The 23,162-nt window shown below is 42.4% G+C and overlaps 1 protein-coding gene across 3 annotated transcripts in view; it reads right to left on the reverse strand.

Moving 5' to 3' along the window:
• Positions 1–706: 706 nt before the first annotated feature.
• The window catches only part of CCL28 (C-C motif chemokine ligand 28), a 36,467-nt gene continuing 14,011 nt past the window's right edge, over positions 707–23,162 (reverse strand). The window contains exons 3-6 of one of the 3 annotated variants that reach the window (XR_015148707.1): positions 20,576–20,773; positions 11,047–11,131; positions 1,882–2,037; positions 707–1,763 (exon numbers count right to left, since the gene is read on the reverse strand). Coding sequence is in view for 1 of the 3 variants with exons in the window: in XM_086361634.1 (XP_086217760.1) it covers positions 20,581–20,773 (193 nt within the window). In the remaining 2 variants the exon portion in view is untranslated. Of the gene's footprint in view, positions 1,764–1,881; positions 2,038–11,046; positions 11,132–20,052; positions 20,774–23,162 lie in introns of those variants that run through there. The other 2 variants (XR_015148708.1, XM_086361634.1) reach the window with 2 other exon arrangements.

Below are 23,162 nucleotides of genomic sequence, written 5' to 3' on the forward strand. Positions count from 1 at the left end.
TCTATTAGTAATAGCTCCCACGTCACCACTCAGACCTTGTGAAGACTCCCTTTAGTTATTTTTTTAAAAGCACAAGACTGTTGTTGTTTAGTCGCTAAGTCGTATCTGACTCTTTGCGACCCTATGGACTGTAGCGCGCCAGGCTCCGCTGTCCGTGGGATTCTCCAGGCAAGAATACTAGAGTGGGTTGTCATGCCGTCCTTCCGGGGATCTTCCCCATCCAGGAATCAAACCCAAGTTTCCTGCTTGGCAGGTGGATTGTTTACCACTGAGCCACCAGGGAAGCCTGCACATGACAGATCTTTCCGCAATTATTCATGACATGATTGAGGTCAAGTTATAATCCTCAAGTGCTAGGGGTCAGAAAGTGAAAGTCAAGGTGGAGAGAATGCCTTCACCCTCAGAGATTTTTTTCACTTAAGCCAGAATGCCGTCTTCTCAAAAAACAAATAGGGGGTTCCCTGGTGGTTCAGTGGTTAAGAATCTGCCTTGCAATGCAGGGAACATGGGTTCGACACCCTGCTGAGGGAAATAAGACCTCACATGCCTCAGGTCAACTAAGCCCATGAGCTGCAATTGAGGAACGTGCGGCCCTCAACAAAAGATCCCGGAAAGATCCCAAATGCCCCAACTAATACCAGAGGTAGCCAAATTCATTCATTCATTAATTTTAAAAAGAAACGAACAAATAGTTCCTGAGTACCTCTTATGTAGCCAGCACAGTGCTTTACTTTAAACCCTCACACCAATTTTTTAAATGACTTCTATTAACAGAAATTTATTATCAAACCGAAGTCTGAAGTCAGTCTCACTAGGCAAAATTCTGGGTGTCTGTAGGTCCGCATTCCTTTTGGAGGCTCCAGAGAACATTCATTTCCTTTCTTGTCTTTCCAGCTTCTAGAGGCTGCTCACTTTCATGGATGGTGGTTCTCTCCATCTTCTAAGGCAGCCATGGTGGCTTAGAATTTCTCACAACACACAATCCTTCTCAGAGATAGATTATTCTTCTGTTATCACATCGCCTTCTGTGATTCCACAACAGCAATCTTTAGAGGCTGGTTTTACTATCTCCATTTGTAAATAAACAAATCAACATTTTATGTTATTGTTGTTCAGTCACTAAGTCATGTCCGATTATTTGCAACCCCATGAACTGCAACAGGCCAGACTGCCCTGTCCTTCGCTATCTCCTGGACTTTGCTCAAACTCGTGTCCTTTGAGTCAGGGATGCCATCCAACCATCTCACCCACTGTCATCCCCTTCTCCTCAGGCTTTCAACCTTCCCCAACATCAGGGTCTTTTCCAATGAGTCATCTCTTCATATCAGGTTGCCAACATATTGGAACTTCAGCTTCAGCATCTGTCCTTTCAGTGACTATTGAGGTGTGTCTGACCAAAACAACCCAGTGCTTTTTCTACTACGTCAGTTGAATTCAGTCGCTCAGTCGTGTCCGACTCTTTGTGACCCCATGAATCACAGCACACCAGGCCTCCCTGTCCATCACCAACTCCGGGAGTTCACTCAAAATCATGTCCATCAAGTCAGTGATGCCATCCAGCCATCTCATTCTCTGTTGTCCCCTTCTCCTCCTGCCCCCAATCCCTCTCAGCATCAGAGTCTTTTCCAATGAGTCAACTCTTTGCATTAGGTGGCCAAAGTATTGGAGTTTCCCCTTTAGCATCAGTCCTTCCAATGAACACCCAGGGCTGATCTCCTTTAGGATGGACCGGTTGGATCACCTTGCAGTCCAAGGGTTAGATTCTACACAAACAAACAAGCAAAAACAAATGTCAGCATTAGCGTTAAAAAAATTATATTCATTTTATCCAAGTTTTTTTGTAGAAGTTTCTTTAGGTAAAAAACTGTCCTGGGGACTTACCTGGTGGTCCTGTGGCTAGGACACGGCACTCCCAATGCAAGGGACCCAGCTTTAATCCCTGGTCAGGAAACTAGATTCCACGTACTGCAACTAAGAGCTTGCATGCTGCAATGAGTATATCCTGCATGACACAACAAAGATAGAAGATCCCACATCCTGCAACAAAGACACAGCACCGCCAAATAAATAAATTTAAAAAACACAACAAAACTGTCCTACTTCCTTTAAAGTACAGTTCAATTTATAAAAATAAATTGAATAATGACATAATTCAGGGGAATATTTGATTTATAGAAAAACAGATTCACATATACTTTCCAAGTTTTGTATGTTTTAAAAATAGCAATTACTAACACCACAAAATTCATGTATGATTATTAAAGCTAATATCTATTTGAATTATTTATATAGCTCTCATCATGAGTATACTAGCTCCAAATAACATATAATATCTGCTCTACCTTCAATCTCTCTGATTTCTCAGTCTGAAAGATGGGGAAATTGGCCTGATTTTGAGATTTGGTTTGGGGAACTAGAAATGTCAAGTTTCCACTTTAACCCCTGGAAAGTAACTTGAGCCCATTTTGGATCATGGACCTGTTTCTAACAACAAAAATTGATGTGTTTATGTTGCAGAAAAGAGTGTTGCTGTAGAGGATGGTTATGTCCTAGGTCTCAGGTGAGTCCCTGGGACTGTCGCCAACTGTGGGTTCTTGGCTGCATGCAGGAAAGAATTCAAGACTGAGCCATAGTAAAGAGGAAGAAGGCTTATTCAGGGAGATATGCACTCCATAGAGTGTGCGCCATCTCAGAAGGTGAGGGACCCCAGGGTAGGGGGTTGTCAGTTTTTATAGCTCTAGGTAATTTCATAGGCTTATAAGTGGGATGACTATTCTGGCAAGAGGATTATTCTGGCTAAGGTGGCTCAGACGGTAAAGAATCTGCCTGCAATGCGGGAGACCCAGGTTCAGTCCCTGGGTCGGGAAGATCCCCTGGAGAAGGGAATGGCTACCCACTCCAGTATTCTTTCCTGGAGAATCCCATGGAAGAGGAGACCAGTGGGCTACAGTTCATGGAGTTACAAAGAGTCAGACACCGAGTGACTAAAACTTTCACTTTTCACTTTGGAGAAGGGATGGGGATTTCTGGGAATTTGGCCCGACCCACTTTTTGGCCTTTTACGGTGGTCTCAGAGCTGTCATGGTGTGTTGAGGTGTTACAGTGAGAATATGTGAGGCTCAAGATCTAGTGGAAGTCGACTTGTCCACCCTCTTGGATTTAGTTCGTTCTAACGAGTTGATATGGGGAAACAGTGGAAACAGCATCAGACTTTATTTTTCTGGGCTCCAAAATCACTACAGATGGTGACTGCAGCCATGAAATTAAAAGACGCTTACTCCTTGGAAGGAAAGTTATGACCAACCTAGATAGCATATTCAAAAGCAGAGACATTACTTTGCCAACAAAGGTTCGTCTGGTCAAGGCTATGGTTTTTCCTGTGGTCATGTATGGATGTGAGAGTTGGACTGTGAAGAAGGTTGAGCACCGAAGAATTGATGCTTTTGAAGTGTGGTGCTGGAGAAGACTCTTGAGAGTCCCTTGGACTGCAAGGAGATCCAACCAATCCATTCTGAAGGAGATCAGCCCTGGGATTTCTTTGGAAGGAATGATGCTAAACCTGAAACTCCAATACTTTGGCCACCTCATGTGAAGGCTTGACTCATTGGAAAAGACTCTGATGCTGGGAGGGATTGGGGGCAGAAGGAGAAGGGGACGACAGAGGATGAGATGGCTGGATGGCATCACTGACTCGATGGACATGAGTCTGAGTGAACTCCAGGATTTGGTGATGGACAGGGAGGCCTGGCGTGCTGCGATTCATGGGGTTGCAAAGAGTCGGACACGACTGAGTGACTGATCTGATCTGATCTGAATGAATTGATGTTGGGAGAAGGCAATGGCACCCGACTCCAGTACTGTTGCCCGGAAAATCCCATGGATGGAGGAGCCTGGTAGGCTGCAGTCCATGGGGTCACTAAGAGTCAGACACGACTGAGCAACTTCACTTTCACTTTCCACTTTCATGCATTGGAGAGGGAAATGGCAACCCACTCCAGTGTTCTTGCCTGGAGAATCCCATGGACGGAGAAGCCTGATAGGCTGCAGTCCATGGGGTCGCACAGAGTCGGACACGACTGAAGCGACGCAGCAACACAGCAACGAGTTGATGTTGTGTCCTTTGGGCTAAGTCATTCGTTCAAAGGTTATGTTCTGCTTCCTACTTGTCTCATTTATTTAATATGATAGGTTGCACCCTGTTGAAATAAACCTTGTTCAGACCTGTCCTTTCGGGGAATCAGAACCTTGAAGTTGGTCACCTGTGATCTACAAGATTTAGATATCTGAAATAATATCTTATGCAGCCAGCAAAACTTGTTCCACTGGATTGGAAAGTAAATGCAGTCACATTTCTTTTATGCTTCCAATCAACTGATTGCAAATCAATATACTTTTATTCCTTCTCAAGGCCACTCTATCTCTTCTACTTGAATAGTCTAAGAATTCAATTCAAACAAGGCATGCCTGCTTTCCAAACACCGGGTAGAGAGACTAGCATCTATAGTTGCTGTGGCTGCTAGGGTGTTGTCAGTGGATTCTGGTATTATTAGTATATTTTTTGCTCAACTACTCACCAAGCATCTGCCATGTACCAGTCGCGGCACCGGACACCAAGGACATAACTGGGAACACACTAAACCTGGCTTCCATTCTCATGAGACTTTCTCAACACTATGGTCCAGAGGGTGACAGCCAATGAACCAAACCACAGACCAGCGTAAGGAGATGCTCTATGCTTGGCTCCACAGGTCACACATGGGCTCAGATACTATGCCAAACTGGCCAGGCCCTGAGAGCTTTGACTGTCAACTACACACTGAGGTAAAAAGGATGTACTTTGCACCCAAACACGGAGCCCTTGGTATCAAGCCTGAGTCATCAGCTGAGAAGAATCCTGTGGCTCAGATGAGGTTCCCTTAGTGGCAACTGGTGATTTGTCTGCCAGCAGACCTTGAGAAATTACCTTGACATTAACTCTCATTCCAGCATTTATTAGAGTGTAGGTTTCCTCTGGTCTCCTTCTGCAAATTGTATAATCATTCTCCAGAATTTTACATAGATGAGTGGAAGAAACTGCTGCTAAGCCATAAAAGGAAGTGCGTGCCTGCTAAGTCCCTTCAGTCATATCCCATTCTGTGCAACCCCATGTACTGTGACCCACCAGACTCCTCTGTCCATGGGATTCTCCAGGCAAGAATACTGGAGTGGGTTGCAGTGCCCTCCTCCAGGGGATCTTCCCCACCCAGGAATCGAACCTGTGTCTTTTATGTCTCCTGCATTGGCAGGCAGGTTCTTTACCACTAGCGCCATCTGAGAATAAAGGGGAGAGAGAGCCCTTATTGTGACTTTTGCCTACGCCCACTGATCTTACATTCATGCAGCAAATGAAAGCCATTCAGGAAACCCTCTGCAGAACCATTGAGACTAGCATATCATCATCCCAAGGTGATTTTCTGTCTCTCTAAAAAGAAATGGGGCTGAGATCACTGAAACTATAACAGCACTGTTTTATCTGTCGTCATCTTTGGGGAGAGGAAGAGAGATGAAAGTTTCTTTGATCAACTCCAGAGAATTCTTACTTATAGGCTTCATTTTTTAATAAGCATTGTGGGTTTTTTTTTTTACTAAGATATAATCAACGAAAAACATTATATTAGTTTTAGGTGTACAAAGACGACGGTTTGACCCATATATATACTGCAAATGATTAATAGGCATCATCACACATAGTTACCATCTCTTTTTTCTTGTGAGGAGAACTTTCAGGATATACTTTCTCAGCAAATTTCAAATAGACAATAAAGTATTGTTCACTATAATCATCATGCTACATATTACATCCTCAGGACTTATTTGTCTTATAATTGGAAGCTTGAAGCTTTTGATCACCTTCACCATTTTTGCCCACTGCCCCTCTTCTGCCTCTGGCAACCAGCAATTTGCTCTGTTTCTACAAATTTGGGAGATTTTTTTAGGTTCCATGTCTAAGAGATCATATTGCATTATTTTTTAACTTGAGCAACAACTGAGCAAAGTGATGCCTTGTGGGTAGAGGTGAGGAGTCAAGAAAGAAAGGATAGTGTTGCAGGAAAGAGAGTGGGGCACAAGAGGAGGCTTACGTCCCACGTCTCAGGTGAGTCCCTGGGACAGCTGCCAAGCGTGGGTTCTTGATTTCATTCAGGAAAGAACTCAAGATTGTGCCGTAGTAAATAGAAAGAAGGTTTATTCAGGGAGATACACACTCCATAGACAGGGTGTGGGTGATCTCCCTGGGTGTGAGAGACTCCAGCTACAGGCTTGTCAGTTTTAACAGGGCTGGATAATTTCATAGGTTACTGAGTTGGAGTATTCAAGCTATTTTGGGGAATGGGGTGGGGATTTCTTAGAACTTGGTCCAGTCCACTTTTTGGCCTTTTATGGTCAACCTTGGAACTGTCCCAGCACCCTGTGGGTATGCTCTTTAGCTATTATGATGGGCATATGCTGCTGCTGCTGCTAAGTCGCTTCAGTCGTGTCCGACTCTGTGTGACCCCATAGACGGCAGCCCACCAGGCTCCCCTGTCCCTGGGATTCTCCAAGCAAGAACACTGGAGTGGGTTGCCATTTCTTTTTCCAATACATGAAAGTGAAAAGTGAAAGTGAAGTTGCTCAGTCATGTCCAACTCTTAGTGACCCCATGGACTGCAGCCCACCGGGCTCCTACATCCATGGGATTTTCTAGGCAAGAGTACTGGAGTGGGGTGCCATAGCCTTCTCCAATGATGGGCATATACTGAGGCTCAAAGTCTAGTGAAAGTCAATTCATTCATTATCTTGGACCCAGTTAGTTTAACCAGTTTATGTCATATCCTCAGCAGCTGTCATTCTTCTGAAGGTTTTGCCCTGCCCACTCCCTGTCTCAGTAGTAGTTTTCCACAAAAGCAGTATGTGTGTGTGTGTGTGTGTGTGTGTGTGTATGCCTATCATGCACATGTATTGTGTAGGGTGTTTTATATATATATATATATATATTTATTTATTTATTTATGGCATTGTGTTCTCTATATGAAATTTCAGTTGCCCATCACTTTGTTAACCCATAAAGTTTAGAAATGGGCATTTCTGACGTCTTCCATACAAATCTTCAAGTCCCCATTCAGAACCGAGGCTGAAATGAGCTGAAGCTGAGTAGTTATCAGTGAGGCCAGCATGCTGAGATCTGCTGGCCAGGGTTTGGGATACAGCGGGTGTGGTGAAATACATCAGGCTTCAGCACTAGACAGACTCCTCAGCTAGATTCCCGGCTTTAGCATTTAATAGGTTTAGCATTGGACAAGTTGCTTAATCTCTCTGAGCCTGGATTTCTTCTTTTGAAATACATGGGGGGAAAATATCAAATTTTCAGTTATTGTGAGAACTAAATACAACATTTCTGGTATAATCAGATCAGATCAGTCACTCAGTCGTGTCCGACTCTTTGCAACCCCATGAATTGCAGCACGCCAGGCCTCCCTGTCCATCACCAACTCCTGGAGTTCACTCAGACTCATGTCCATCGAGTCAGTAATGCCATCCAGCCATCTCATCCTCTGTCGTCCCCTTCTCCTCCTGTCCCCAATCCCTCCCAGCATCAGAGTCTTTTACAGTGAGTCAACTCTTCGCAAGAGGTGGCCAAAGTACTGGAGTTTCAGCTTTAGCATCATTCCTTCCAAAGAAATCCCAGGGCTGATCTCCTTCAGAATGGACTGGTTGGATCTCCTTGCAGTCCAAGGGACTCTCAAGAGTCTTCTCCAACACCACACTTCAAAAGCATCAATTCTTCGGTGCTCAGCCTTCTTCACAGTCCAACTCTCACATCCATACATGACCACAGGAAAAACCATAGCCGTGACTAGACGAACCTTTGTTGGCAAAGTAATGTCTCTGCTTTTGAATATGCTATCTAGGTTGGTCATAACTTTCCTTCCAAGGAGTAAGCGTCTTTTAATTTCATGGCTGCAGTCGCCATCTGCAGTGATTTTGGAGCCCAGAAAAATAAAGTCTGACGCTGTTTCCACTGTTTCCCCATCTATTTCCCAAGAAGTGATGGGACCGGATGCCATGATCTTCGTTTTCTGAATGTTGAGCTTCAAGCCAACTTTTTTTTTTTTTCTTTTTTTTTTCTCTAATTTTATTTTATTTTTAAACTTTACATAATTGTATTAGTTTTGCCAAATATCAAAATGAATCCGCCACAGGTATACATGTGTTCCCCATCCCGAACCCTCCTCCCTCCTCCCTCCCCATACCATCCCTCTGGGCCGTCCCAGTGCACCAAGCCAACTTTTTCACTCTACACTTTCACTTTCATCAAGAGGCTTTTGAGTTCCTCTTCACTTTCTGCCATAAGGGTGGTGTCATCTGCATATCTGAGGTTATTGATATTTCTCCTGGCAATCTTGATTCCAGTTTGTGTTTCTTCCAGTCCAGCGTTTCTCATGATGTACTCTGCATATAAGTTAAATAGCAGGGTGACAATATACAGCCTTGACGTACTCCTTTTCCTATTTGGAACCAGTCTGTTGTTCCATGTCAAGTTCTAACTGTTGCTTCCTGACCTGCATACAAATTTCTCAAGAGGCAGATCAGGTGGTCTGGTATTCCCATCTCTTTCAGAATTTCCCACAGTTTATTGTGATCCACACAGTCAAAGGCTTTGGCATAGTCAATAAAGCAGAAATAGGTAGTATTCAAAGTAAAGACTAATTATCAGTGCAGTTTGGAGGCATAAGTTATCTCTCTGCTTCCTAAGATTTTTGTAAACTGTAATGTACCTAAAGCTACTCATCACCCTAACATCCATCTTCCCATTGTTCCCCTAATAATAGTTTTAGTGGGGCATATGACCACCAGAGAGGAATGTATGTCCCTGGGGAACATATGTATACCTGTGGCGGATTCATTTTGATATTTGGCAAAACTAATACAATTATGTAAAGTTTAAAAAAAAAATAATTGTATTTATTTACTTTTGGCTGTGCTGGGTCTTTGTTGCTAACGCAGGCTTTTCTTTAGTTGAGGTGAGTAGGGGCTACTCTCTAACTGTGGTACATAGGCTTCTCACTGCGGTGGCTTCTTTTGTTGTGGAGCACAGGCTGTATAGGGCACAGGGGCTCAGTAGTTGTGGCTCCCAGGTTCTAGAGCACAGGCTCAGTGGTTGTGGGGCACAAGCTTTGTTGCTCCATAGCATGGGGCTTCTTCCCAGATCAGGGATCAAACCTGTGTCTCTTGCATTGGCAGGTGGATTCTTTACCACTGAGCCACCAGGGAAGCCCTTCCTTTTTTTTTTTTGAAGTTGGGTGTTTGTGAGGTGAACTCCTGGCAATAGATTCAAGGGAATATGGTATTTAACCTCCCAATCATGCTCTTAAAAGAAAAGAGCATTTCCTCCCTCACTCCCATCTCACTCATCCTCATCTTCTGGGTTGATTGTCCTCCCCACTGCCAAATTCTTATGTTCAAGTCCTAGCCCCTCTTCCTCAGTACTCAAGAATGTGACCTTATTTAGAAATAGGGTTGTTGTAGATGTAATTAATTAAGGCCACTGGGGTGGGCCCTCATGCAATATAACTGGTGTCCTTATAAATGGGAAATTTGGGCACAGAAATAGGCACACGCAGAGAAAAGATGATGGGAAAAAACACAGGGAGAAGAGGACCATCTGCAAGCCAAGAAGTTGCTGGGAGCCGCTCCCTGCCCTCACAGACCTCAGAAAGACCCAAGAATACCGACGCCTTGATTTCAGACTTCTAACCTCTAGAACAGTGAGAAAATAAATTCCTGTTATTTAGGTCATCCCGTTTAGACTACTTTTTTATGACAGACCTAGCAAAATTACTGCAGCCTGGGGGTGGCCCCAACTCACGGTGGTGAACCATGGGACAGGCTCACTTGTGGACGAGAGCGCAACAGAGAAACAAGGCAAATGACACCATGAAGCCACCATTTCAGCCTCGGAACGAAGGCTCGTTTTACACCTGGAGTGCTATGCAAGGAGAGAGAAATAAACCTCTGTCTAGTTTGGACTACTTTTGTTTCAGCATCTGAACCAGAATGCCAACTAACAATGATTCCTAAACAGCCTGTTTACTGTAACTCTTAGCTAAGGGGAATGTTCTATTTTGGATGGAAGACATTTATCATTTGGGGTTGGAAGAGGGGAGAAAATGGGCACACTCACTCCTGTGCACTAAATACAGCCATTCAGGGACTTCCCTGGTTACCTAGTGGTTAAGACACTGTGCTTACAATGCAGGGGATGTGGGTTCAATCCCTGGTGGAGAAGCTAAGATCCCACATGCCGTGCAGTGCGGCCAAAACCAAACAACAATAAAATAACTATAAAGGCATGAAGTCAAAATTCTGTGAACTGGTCTCATGGCATTTCATGGTTGAACAAAATGGTCTTGTCTAGAAGTTTTCTTCAAATAACTGGTTCTCATGCCACTCAAATGAATTCCTGTACTAATTACTATTATTATTGTGTTTACTAACTATTATCCTCCTTCCCATTAGGCCTTTCTTTCTTGTAAGTGTATTCTTTTTTTTTTTTAATATTTTACCCTCTGGTTTGGGCTTTGAACTTCCTGGGGAACTGCCATGGATAAGGCTTCTTGATCAGAATCCTAAATCAGCAGAATTTAGGCTGAGTCTGATAAAAAAGAAAATCAAGTAATTATTGGTAATTTTATGTTCAGATATATGATGCCATGTCAATGTCAATAAAAGATATTTTATTCAAGTATTTGGCTTTTATATAGTCAGAAATGAGATCTTCTCAAATTATTAAATAAGAAACAATTCCTCTTATTCCTCAAGATAATAGCAGTTTTTCAAACCTAAACACTCCATTAATCTTCATTCCATTTGGCTTCAGATATCCTGTCACTCAGGTTTCTGCCAGGCTTGGAATATCTCTGTTTGATGTTAAGCAATCCCTTTTTCCTCAGTTTCTCTCGGCCTTTTATATCAATAGCTCCCACTGTCGACCATATTTTCTATTAAAGCGATTAAAAGAAGCTGCCTCACCTGATTCCCAGTCCTCAGTGTGTGTTCTTTAATTGTAGAATTTTTGGACTTCCCGGCAGTCTAGGTTTGATCCCTGGTTGAGGACCTAAGGTGCCACATGCAGCAGGGTGTGGCCAAAAATTAAAGAAAAAACAAAAAAGAAGAAGAATGAGACTTCCCTGGTGGTCCAGTGGCTAAGATCCCATGCTCCCAATGTAGGGGGCCTGGGTTTGATCCCTGGTCAGAGAACTAGATCCCACATGCTGCATCTGAGAATCCGAAAGCTGCAACTAAAGATCCTGCTTGCTGCAATTAAGACTCAGGATGCAACCAAATAAGTAAAAGAATAAATAAACATTTAAAAAATACTTCAGGATTTGTTACCATTTTCTCTGATAACATTATCCCTTTTATATTCATTATCTACTGCTGCGTAACCAATTGCCTCAGAATTAATGGCTTGACACAACACACCTCTATTATCGTACAGTGTCTGTGGGTCAGTAATCCAGATATAGCTGAGCTTGGTCTTGTGCTTCAGACTCTCTCAACAGGCTCAATCAAGGGTGTTCTGAGATGGCCTACATCTGTCTGGGGAGTGTGTCTTTCTATCCCTGGAATCTTCCAGGGAAGAATACTGGAGTGGGCTGCCAGTTCTTCCTCCAGGGGATCTTCCCAACCCACAGATTGAACCGGCACCTCCTCCATTGGCAGGCGGATTCTTTACCACTGCACTAACTTGAAAGCCCGTTGCTAGATCGTATGGTAACTCTTGGGATTTTTCATTTTAACTTTTAACTCTTAAAGGAACCTCCATTGTTGTTTAATCGCTGAGTCATGTCCAGCTCTTGCAAACCCATGGACTGTAGCCAGCCAGACTCCTCCATCTATGGAATTTTCTAGGCAAGAATACTGGAGTGGGTTGCTATTTCCTTCTCTCTTTTAACTTTTTAAAGAACTTCCATTCTGTTTTCCACAATGGCTGTACCAATTTACATTTTCAACAACAGTGTAGGGGGTTCCTTTTTCTCCACATCCTCTCCATTAATGAATGTAACATTTTAAATCTGTCCATTCTACTTTGGATGAGCACTTAGTTCTCATTTGTTGCTATGAATATTCTTATGTATGTGTTTTGGTGAACATATTTATTTAACTGGATATTGCTTAAGTATAGAATTTCTGGGTCATAGGGTAGGTATCTAGCTTTAGTAGATATTACTAGACAGTTTTCCAAAGTGATGCAATTAATTTACATCCCCACCAGCACACATGAGTCCCAACATTTGGCATCTTCTTAATTTCAATCTTAGCCATTTTGGTGAGTCCAGGGTAACTCTGAAAGCTGAGACTCAAATAGGAAGTCACCCTTTTTCTTCACCTTTTATAATCCCCAAGACACCCACTTCCTCCTAAACCTACTTTTCTTGATGACTGTACAATTTGCCTTCAGCTGTCTGGTCTGGGTTCAGCAAAGTCAACCTGTCAGAAGCTGTTTATTCTGCCCTACTTCCTTCTGCAGAAAAGGTTCTGTAATTCACTGATACAGATAGTTATGACCTGGGAGAACAAGAAACAGAAATGGAGATAAAGTTCATTTTATGGACAGGCTGATGTCAGAGCTATAGAGAAGAGGTAAAAGACGTACAAATTCTGAAAATTCTACAAATTCTGTAGAAAATCTTGAAAACAATGGAGCCCAGTCACACTGGGTTTAGTTATTGTCATCTCCCAGGCCAGGACCTTGTGGCATTTAACCCTTAGTATCTCTCTCTCTCTTCAGTAGAGGCTGGTCATTACAGGAATGCAGGACTCTCATGGTGTCCTATTTTCACTGTAATTGGCCAAACAAGAGGTCAGTTGCCTACATATGTGTTTTTAGTGTGTATTTATTGAGTGCCTACTATGTGCTAAGCCCTGGATGGAGGAAGGGGATGTTTATTGTTTCGGTAGTTTCTGCAGCAGTAGAATAGCAACAAGATGGAGAGACTACAATATGTCAGTTGATCCAATTATCTGTCAGTGAATTAAAAGATAGAGCATAGTCACAGTATTGGGGAGAGACCAGGATGAACTTGGAATTCTCTTACATTTACTACAGGGAAAACCTGATTTTACAAAAATTAAAAAAAGAAGGAAATTGCTACAATTGTCAAAAGAGCATCAGATCGGTCATATAAATTATGAAATGTGTCAGAGTTCTATTTGTTCATGGATATTATAAAAATCCAGAGCTCATAGGGAGGCCTGGGCAAACCTGAGAAAGAAGTCAAGTATATAAAGCACACAAATAATGTAGAAAGCAGTTGTGTTTTATCAGGCTCAAGTTGCCTGAATAGTGAATTATTCAGGGTTCATTTATTGAGAAGGATATTAAACTCTAGCACACAACTTGACCTGGCAAGCAAACAATACTTACGTAGTCAGGAGGGTAAAAGAGCCACTCATTGGTTGTGCTAGCTTCTTATTGTCGCATTAAGAAAGTTTTATGAACTCACCCACTTAAAAGAAGTAAAGTGAAAGGAGCTCAGTCGTGTCCAACTCTTTATGACACTACAGACTGTAGCCTGCTGGGCTCCTCTGTTTATGGGATTCTCCAAGCAAGAATACTGGAGGGGGTAGACTATCCCTTCTCCAGGAGGTCTTCCAACCCAGGAATTGAACCGGGATCTCCTGCATTGCAGGCGGATTCTTTACCAGCTGAGTTACCAGGGAAATCCATTTAAACCACACCCATTTAGTAGCTCAGTCTGTAAACCAAAAGTCCAGACAGGTGGTGTGACTGGGTTCTCTGCTTAGGGTTGCAGAAGGCTGAAATCAAGATACTGACTGGATTGCGTTCCCTCTGGAGGCTCTGTGGGAGTATCTGCTGCAAGCTCATTCTTATTCCTGGCTGAACGAGGCTCCTTGTAGGTGGTGGTGGTGACAGTTTTCATGTGTGACTCTTGTAACCCCATGGACTGTCACATGGGGTCAGTAAGGCTCCTCTCCATGGGATTTCCCAGGCCAGGATTCTGGAATGGGTTGCCATTCTCTTCTCCAGGGGATCTTCTCGACCCTGGGATTGAACCTGGATCTCTTGCATTGCAGGAAGATTCTTTACCATCTGAGTCACCAGAGAAGTTTCTGTAATTATAGGACTGAGGTCTCTACTTCTTTGCTATCTGTCAGCTGGGGCCCCCTTTTAGTAACTGCAGGCCACCCACATTCCTTGGGACTTGGCCTTTCTCCTGTCTTTAAAGCCAATCATGGCATATTGAATCCTTCTCATGTTTTGAAACTGAGACTTAGTTTTACAGGGCTCCTGTGATTAAGTCATTCCCACCAGATAATCTCCCTATTTTACAATCAACTGATTTGTTACCTAAAAGTGCAACACCTAGATTAGTGTTTGGAAGGTGTGTGTATACCAGGGCAGGGAATTATGGGGGTCATTTTAGAAAATTTCCAGCTACAGAGTTTTCCATTTTAGAACCTATCTTAGATTCTAGTCTAGTGATTCCCAACTGGAGTTGAGAGTAAATTTACTCCCCTCTCCTCGAACATATTTGGCAATATCTGGAGACAGCTTTGAATGTCATATAGTGGACAGAGGTCAGAGATACTGCTAATTCATCTATAAAGTATGGGAGAGTCACCATAGTAAAGAATTAGTAGCCAAAGATGTCAGTAGTGCTAGAGTTGAGAGACTCTTCCTTAAAGCATGAAAGATGATTGTTATTTTAGTACAGAATTATAGTTAAATTAAATGTGAAAATATAGGTGATACAAGATAGAAGGATAGAAGAAAAGGAGAAAAGGGTATTTACATTTTACATAAAGAGGAGACTGAAATTCTAGAATTAATGGACTAATGAAGGAAGGTGGGTATACTATTCAAATTATAAAGATAAGGAAAAATAACAGTGATAAAACTATCAAGATGAGGAGGGAGAAAGAAAGGGAAATAGGATGCAATGAGGAAACAATAGAAATTGCCTAAAATTGATAAATAAGTAATATTTAAAGCTTTCATTTGGAATTATGGAAGTAACCACTGATGGGGTTCAGAACACACTACCCCAAAACATGGCATCTTAAATATTAAATATTTTAAGCTGAAGGAGTTCAAGAAAATAGCAGAGGCATAATCTTTCTGACCTTCCCCCATCTTTCCTCCCTGAAACAGGTCATAAAATCCTCAGGTGACAGTTATCCTCCCTATACGTGCAAGAGATGAGCAGCCTTATCTCTGAAAGTAAAGGGACATAAAGAAGAATCCTAACAAACAGGTCTTCCTGGTAGCTCAGATGGTAAAGCGTCTGCCTGCAATGCGGGAGACCTGGGTTTGACCCCTGGGTTGGGAAGATCCCCTGGAGAAGCAAATGACAACTCACTCCAGTACCCTTGTCTGGAAAATCCGATGGACAGAGGAGCCTGGTAGGCTACAGTCCATGGGGTGACAAAGAGTCGGACACGACTGAGCGACTTCACTCACTCTCAACAAACAGGTCTTGCTAACTTTCCCCAAGTTGGCTACACTGCATTCATGTTCTTTGATCTATCACATGTATTCCAATGAACAACTACCCATTTGCCATCAAACTCAGCATAAAACTACTCAGGTTTGCTTTTTTGGGTTTTTTATTTCCTTTTGAAGGTTCCCATGTCACACAAAATGTATATTAAATAAAGGTATAGGCTTTTCTCCCATTAATCTGTGTTTGTCAGTTGAATTTTCAGACACAGTCAGGAAAAATAAGAAGGTGGAAGAAAAGATTTTCTTCCCACACACCACCAGAAAAACAAAACTTAAAAAGTTTAAAAGAAGTCAGAATGGCTGCGATCCAAAAGTCTACAAGCAATAAATGCTGGAGAGGGTGTGGAGAAAAGGGAACTCTCTTACACTGTTGGTGGGAATGCAAACTAGTACAGCCACTATGGAGAACAGTGTGGAGATTCCTTAAAAAACTGGAAATAGAACTGCCTTATGATCCAGCAATCCCACTGCTGGGCATACACACTGAGGAAACCAGAAGGGAAAGAGACACGTGTACCCCAATGTTCATCGCAGCACTGTTTATAATAGCCAGGACATGGAAGCAACCTAGATGCCCATCAGCAGATGAATGGATAAGAAAGCTATGGTACATATACACAATGGAGTATTACTCAGCCATTAAAAAGAATACATTTGAATCAGTTCTAATGAGGTGGATAAAACTGGAACCTATTATACAGAGTGACGTAAGCCAGAAAGAAAAACACCAATACAGTATACTAACACATATATATGGAATTTAGAAAGATGGTAACAATAACCCTGTGTACGAGACAGCAAAAGAGACACCGATGTATAGATCAGTCTTAAAAAAAAAAAAAAAAAAGAAGTTGCATCAAAGAAGCAGGTCTGGGAAGAGGGAGGACAGAGAAAGAGGATGTTATTGTTCATAATAAATTCTGCTGCACTTTTTTTATTTTTTACTACACATTTGCACTGCTTTAATAAAAATGTAATCTAAAAAAACCTTAGAGGCTTAAGGTTGATCTACTCATAGTGCAGTACTGGTGACACAGCAGTGTTTTAATAAGCACATATGATACCCTGTCAAATGGAATTTCTTTAAGAAGCTGTTCTCCCTTACAGAAAATTTCATTTATTTGCACTGCAGTAAAATCAAAATTTTAAAATATAGCATAAAACTTACTGTCCTTATAGCTACAAAAAAGTATGTGGAATTCTGGACCTGGACTGGAAGGGAAACAAAACTGAAAATAGTTCAAGTTGATTGAGAGGATTAGACACCAATGTTTTCATTTTAGCTTTTCATTAATGTTGTTCATTATTTATTAATAGTATTATTCCCTATGTTATGATTAATTAATTAGATCAATTGATTGACTTTTTAAGTCAATTAAGTTACTCTCAAGTTATTATTTTATTATTTTAAATTTAATGTAACCTAGACAGCATATTGGAGAAGGCAATGGCACCCCACTCCAGTACTCTTGCCTGGAAAATCCCATGGATGGAGGAGCCTGGTGGGCTGCAGTCCATGGGGTCGCTAAGAGTCGGACATGACTGAGCGACTTCACTTTCACTTTTTCACTTTCATGCACTGGAGAAGGAAATGGCAACCTACTCCAGTGTTCTTGCCTGGAGAATCCCAGGGGCAGGAGAGCCTAGTGGGCTGATGTCTATGGGGTCACACAGAGTCGGACACGACTGAAGTGACTTAGCAGCAGCAGCAGCAGCAGCAGCAGACAGCATATTAAAAAGCAGAGACATTACTTTGCCAACAAAGGTCCATCTAGTCAAAGCTTTGGTTTTGCCAGTAGTCATGTATGGATGTGAGAGTTGGACTATAAAGAAAGCTGAGTGCCAAAGAATTGATGCTTTTGAACTATGGTGTTGGAGAAGACTCTTGAGAGTCCCTTGGATTGCAAGGAGATCAAACCAGTCAATCCAAAAGGAAATCAGTCCTGAGTATTCATTGGAAGGACTGATGCTGAGGCTGAAACTCCACTACTTTGGCCACCTGATTCAAAGAACTGACTCATTGGAAAAGACCTGATGTTGGGAAAGATTGAGGGCAGGAGGAGAAGGGGACGACAGAGGATGAGATGGTTGGATGGCATCACCAACTCGTTGGACATGAGTTTGAGTAAACTCTGGGAGCTGGTGATGGACAGGGAAGCCTATCATGCTGTAGTCCATGGGGTCACGGTGAGTCAGACACAACTGTGTGACTGAACTGAACTGAGATTTAGTGTAATGTAAATTACATTACATTATTTAATTTTTAATTTACAATACATTAATTAATATTGTATTTACATTACAAATTTAATGTAAATTTTTTAAAGTTTTTTTAGAACCTGAAACTTGAAGACGCTTGGACCTTCAAGCGTCTATGGGACTATGGGATCAAAAAAGAGTATTTAGTGCTATGGTCTGAATGTTTGTATCTCCTGAATTGGGTTTGATCCCTGGATTGGGAAGATCCCCTGGAGAAGGGAATGGGAACCCACTCCAGTATTCCTGCCTGGAGAATCCCATAGACAGAGGAGCCTGGCGGGCTACAGTCCATGGGGTCACAAACAGTTGGACATGACTGAGCGACTTAAATAAAAAAACCCTCGTATATTGAAATTTAAATTCCCAAAGAGGATGATATTAGTAGGTGGTGTCTTTGGGATTCCTTCCCTGTAACAGTGGGTCCAGAGAGCTCCCAGTCGTCTCCACCACGTGAGGACACGGAGAGGGAGGAGTCAGCAGTCTTCAGCTCAGAAGACAGCCCCCCCACCGAGACACTGAATCTGCCACACCACCATCCTGGACGGCCCTGCCTCCAGAACTGTGAGAAATAAATGTTTGCTGACTATAAGTCCCTCAGTCTGTGGTATTTTATTAAAGCAGGTGGAACAGACTAAGCTATTTAGGAATCATTTTCCTCAGGATTACCCATTTTATCGTATTATCATATTAAAAAGCATGATGGAAAAGCCTGTATTTTTTGACAAAATCTGTCTTTAAGTTGAAAAGAAGACACTAGTGAGGGAGATTTTGCAAAATGAAGGCCATGAACAGTGTGCAGTTTCCTTCACTGCCTTGCTGCTGCGGCTGCTAAGTTGCTTCAGTCGTGTCTGACTCTGTGCTACCCTGTAGATGGCAGCCCACCAGGCTCCCCCGTCCCTGGGATTCTCCAGGCAAGAACACTGGAATGGGTTGCGATTTCCTTCTCCAAAGCATGAAAGTGAAAAGTGAAAGTGAAATTGCTCAGTCGTGTCCAACTCTTAGCGACCCCATGGACAGCAGCCCACCAGGCTCCTCCGTCCATGGGATTTTCCAGGCAAGAGTACTGGAGTGGGGTGCCATTGCCTTCTCCTAGACTCAGGTAAAACTGTCCGCAGGCATCTCTGGCCCTTTTGGAGCTCCAGATGCACAGATCTTTACCTGCATTCCTCCTCCTCTGCCCACCTCCAGGTAGGTGCCCACCTTCTAGGGTCCACTGCTGGGGCTGATGGGAGAACAGGAGACCTGGAGACCTGGGGACACGGCTTGTCCCTGCCACTTACCATGCGCCCTTGGGGAAGTCATTTTACCCCATAAGCCTCTGGTTTCCTCATTCAAAAATTAGAAATATTAATACAAAGCTCACTGATGCTAAATTGGTGTTCATGAGGAATATTAGACGGACTGTCGTTTGGTGATAGTTTTAGCCTGCATCAGGTTCAGCACCTCCGGGCAACTACCTAGGGGTGGCCCACAGGAAGAGCCAGACGCCTGACACTTGGCTGAGTGCACGCTCTGCTCCTGCCATCTGGTGGGTGTTTACGAAAACTACCTCTTATTCTACAGCCTCTGTGAGCAAGGAAGCCAAAAGATTAGCAGAGCCTTGGGGATCGACCCGCAAGGTGTGGTAAAGCTGTGTTAGGAATGAAAGGATGTAGGCTCCTTGTTTAGGAAACTGTGAAATCATCTCACACAGGACCCATCTCTGGACCCCTGACTAGTCTGCTCCAACAATTGACTGTAGGAGGCAGGTGGCTCCCAGAACAAACCAGGCTTTTTTGTTTTTAGCATCAGAATTTGTCAATCCAGTCTTCTGTGTAAAGAATGAACTTCACTGTTCACAAACTCTAAATAGTGCACTAGGAAATATGGAAATTCACATAGGAAGAATTCTTACCAAAAATGCTAAATCTGAATGTGATCCTGAAAAGTAGTTAGTTACTCAGTAGAGTCTGCGACCCCATGAACTGTAACCTACCAGGCTTCTCTGTCCATGGGATTCTCCAGGCAAGAATACTGGAGTGGATTGCCATGGCCTCCTCCAGGGGATCTTCCCAAGATGGTAAAGAACCTGTCTGCAATGCAGGAAACCTGGGTTCAATCCCTGGGTCGGATATATATGTTCATATTTCATATATACATTCATATATTAGAATATAAACATATATATGATTGTGGAATATGGACATATATATTATATCATATAGATGATTAAACTGCTGCCTTTTTTAGGTATAAAGCTGATGGCACTATTTTATAGAAAATGTCTTTATTCTTGACAGATGTCAAGTTGAAACACTAAAAAAATTTAGGAGTGAAGTGTCATGATGTTTGTAACTTGTTTTCAAAATGGTTCAGGAAAAAATTTTAACTTTGTATATATAATGTTTTATATATACATGTACAAGGAGAGAAGAGAGAGAAAAAACAAATATGGCAGAATATTAACAAGAATTAATCTAGGTAAAGGCATGCAGATGTTCGCAGTACCACTCTTTCAACTTCTTTGCAGATTTGGAAAACGTTATAGTAAAAAAGGTGGAGAAATTAGATCTGTATGTTGCTCCTCAAATATGTGAAGATAAGTATTCTCTTTTCACTTCATTTTTTCAGTTGAGTATATTACTGGCTACGTTTGCATCTGTATAGTTATCCCCTTGAAAAATATATTTTGTTTTGCCCTGTTGGCTCCCAATAGGGAAGATTCACATGATATTTTTATAACCAGCCACGGCCAGGTTCACTCAGCACTCCTCTGTGCAGCTTCATCTGTACCTTCTCTAATAAGGCGTTTTGTGGCCATGTGTTTCCTGCCTTTCCCGATGTGCCCCTTTACTGTTCCTCCTCCCGTGGTGTCTCTTCTTATGGCAAATGTTGCCTTTAGCCTCTTTCTTGGCTGCTTGTTCGTTCATCCACTGCTTAATAACGTGATTGTGCGGGCTGACACAGACTCTTCTGCGCTTGACATGAAGGCTGCCAAGAAGGGAAGAAAAAAAAAAAATCACTGATAGATGGTACAAGTAAGTAAAAACTTAGCGAACTGGTAGGCAGTTCCCACTTTGGGACAGTGTGTGTCTGGACACAGACTGAATCCTAAAGCTGAGGACCACAAGGATGAATCTTTACTACCGCACTGCCTGTGGTTCCTCAGACATCCAAAGAAAATGGTAAAAGGAGCAGGAGAAGGAACTGGAGGAGGAGGGGGAGAAGGGAGATGGGGAGAGGTAGGAGGAGGGGGAAAGAAGAGGAGGAAAGTAGAAGGGAGAGATGGAGGGAGAGAAACCATGTGAAAACAATTCTCTGTCCTGACTCCAAGCACCCAACCAAAAAACCAATGACTTCCTCACTGCCCACCTTAAACACATCCTCCTCCATGAGGTTTTTCTAGATCCTCTCAGCTAAATGCCTCTTTTTTTCTTTCAGTCTCTGTGGCCCCTGGTTGCCTGTCTTCTGGCACTAAGTTTTCTCCATCTTTTATCTGAGTAGTTGTTTCAGACTCTGTTCTTTTTCTGTGGTGTTATGCTCCTTGAAGGAAGAATAGCCTGGAAGTCTCTTGAAAAGGCCTTGTTCACAGCAGGAATTCAGTAATTACTCATAGATATGAATTGAAAATTGTTCAAAAATAAGGACAATCTGCTTTTGTTTCAACAAAACAATCTTACTATAATATAGATATATACCATGTCTCAGAAATTGTTCTTGTTTTCATTTTTCTATTATGAAATGTTGACAATGGTGTAGGAGAATCCTAGAACACCATTCACAATTTCTGGTACCTCGAATAATTTCTTGTTACAAAAGACATGGCTTTTAATTCCCCATCAGATGCCATCCAGCTCTTATTAGTTGTTGAAAATCCTGCTGGCTATACGTATACAATATTTCTGTATCTGGATAAATGGAAACCCCTCACCCTTCTCTTCGGGAAAAAAAATAGGTGGGGATAGAGATGAGGCTGCCGTTTCTCCGGATGACCCAAGAGGAAGCATCAGCTAATGTGGGGCCTTCTGAAATGGGAGGAAAAGTTGGGAAAGGCTTGAATGCACTTGAGCATAATAAAGCCAGCATGTGGGATTATTAATTTAAAAGAAGTGAGGCATCTTAATAGGAGGATAACACGTTCTCTAAGTGTATTAGATTTAGAGGTCTTCAAAAGAAAAACTAATTATCCCTATGGCCCATTGGCTTGACTTAAGCTATTACAGGAGAAAACTTGGCTATAGCACCAATATGGAGAACGAACAAATCAACAAACAAGAAAGAGCTGAAGTTCCTACCCTTTCCAAAGACTAAATTCTCTCCTTACCCTGTGGTGTCAGCAAGAATCCGAGCAGACACTCAGGGGAGAAGGACCCCACTGACAGCCAGATAAGCCCATTGGCTGCAAGGTAGAGAACTAGGACTCAAAGCCAGCATTGCTTGGGGAGTGAGGGGCCCCAGGCAGGGGCATTGGCTCTGGGGCTACAGGAGAGACCTGGATGGGGGAATGCAGACAGAGGAGCCAGGGAGGAGGAAAGCACAGGAACACAAGCAACACCTGCCATGTGGGATTTCAAAGGCCTGCTCAGTGGGGCCTCAAACCCTCAATGTAATACAAGCAGAAAAATCAGCTGCCAGAACATAGTGCCCTAACCCAAGATGTGCTGATGTTTTAAAACCCAAGTTTAAAGGCTGCTTAAACCTACACTTGCATCACATGTGTCTCCATCAGGATAAGGGGATAGTCTTTTTCACACTCCCTGCCCTCCTGCAGCTCCATAATATTCTGGTGGGCACTGAGCCACTCAGTTGTGAATTTCTAGGTGAAGAGTTTGATGCTAAGAAACCATTAGGCTGATCTCTCGGTTTTTTTTTTTTTTTTTTTACACATAAGAGTAGCTAGTGACGGTCCAGTGGATTTTGAAGGAAGGCCCTGCCGTAGATTATAACTATCACTATAATTATAACTATAAAATTTATTTCTTTGCCCATTTCTCTAAGCACAACAGCCTTTCAACAACCATTTTTGAAAAAAATACTCAAGCCTCCCAAACAACTTTATTTAATAATCCTAAATTTTCTTCCTAATGGATAATGTTTGTATGATTCAAGAAGACTCAGCCCCCTTCCCAAGATATACAGCTTTGTGTTTTGTTTATGTGTAGAAAGAGCTAGAAACTCTTTAATGAAGTCACTATAGAGAAATTTTAAACAAGCAAACTGCTGTCTCAGACATCAGATATTACAGTGATTGTGTTAAGGGTGTGAAAAGAAAGGACCTATTTCTAGGCAGAAGAGGACAATGAAATAAATTTAGTGTGTTCACTGTGAGTTAAGTTGTATTAGTTAATTGAGATTAATAATGCATACTATTTCGGAATGC

Source organism: Bos grunniens, chromosome 20 (genome assembly GCF_055505025.1).
Source record: "Bos grunniens cultivar Pamir isolate PY7600 chromosome 20, Bosgru_T2T1.0, whole genome shotgun sequence".
Classification (NCBI taxonomy): Eukaryota; Metazoa; Chordata; class Mammalia; order Artiodactyla; family Bovidae; genus Bos; species Bos grunniens.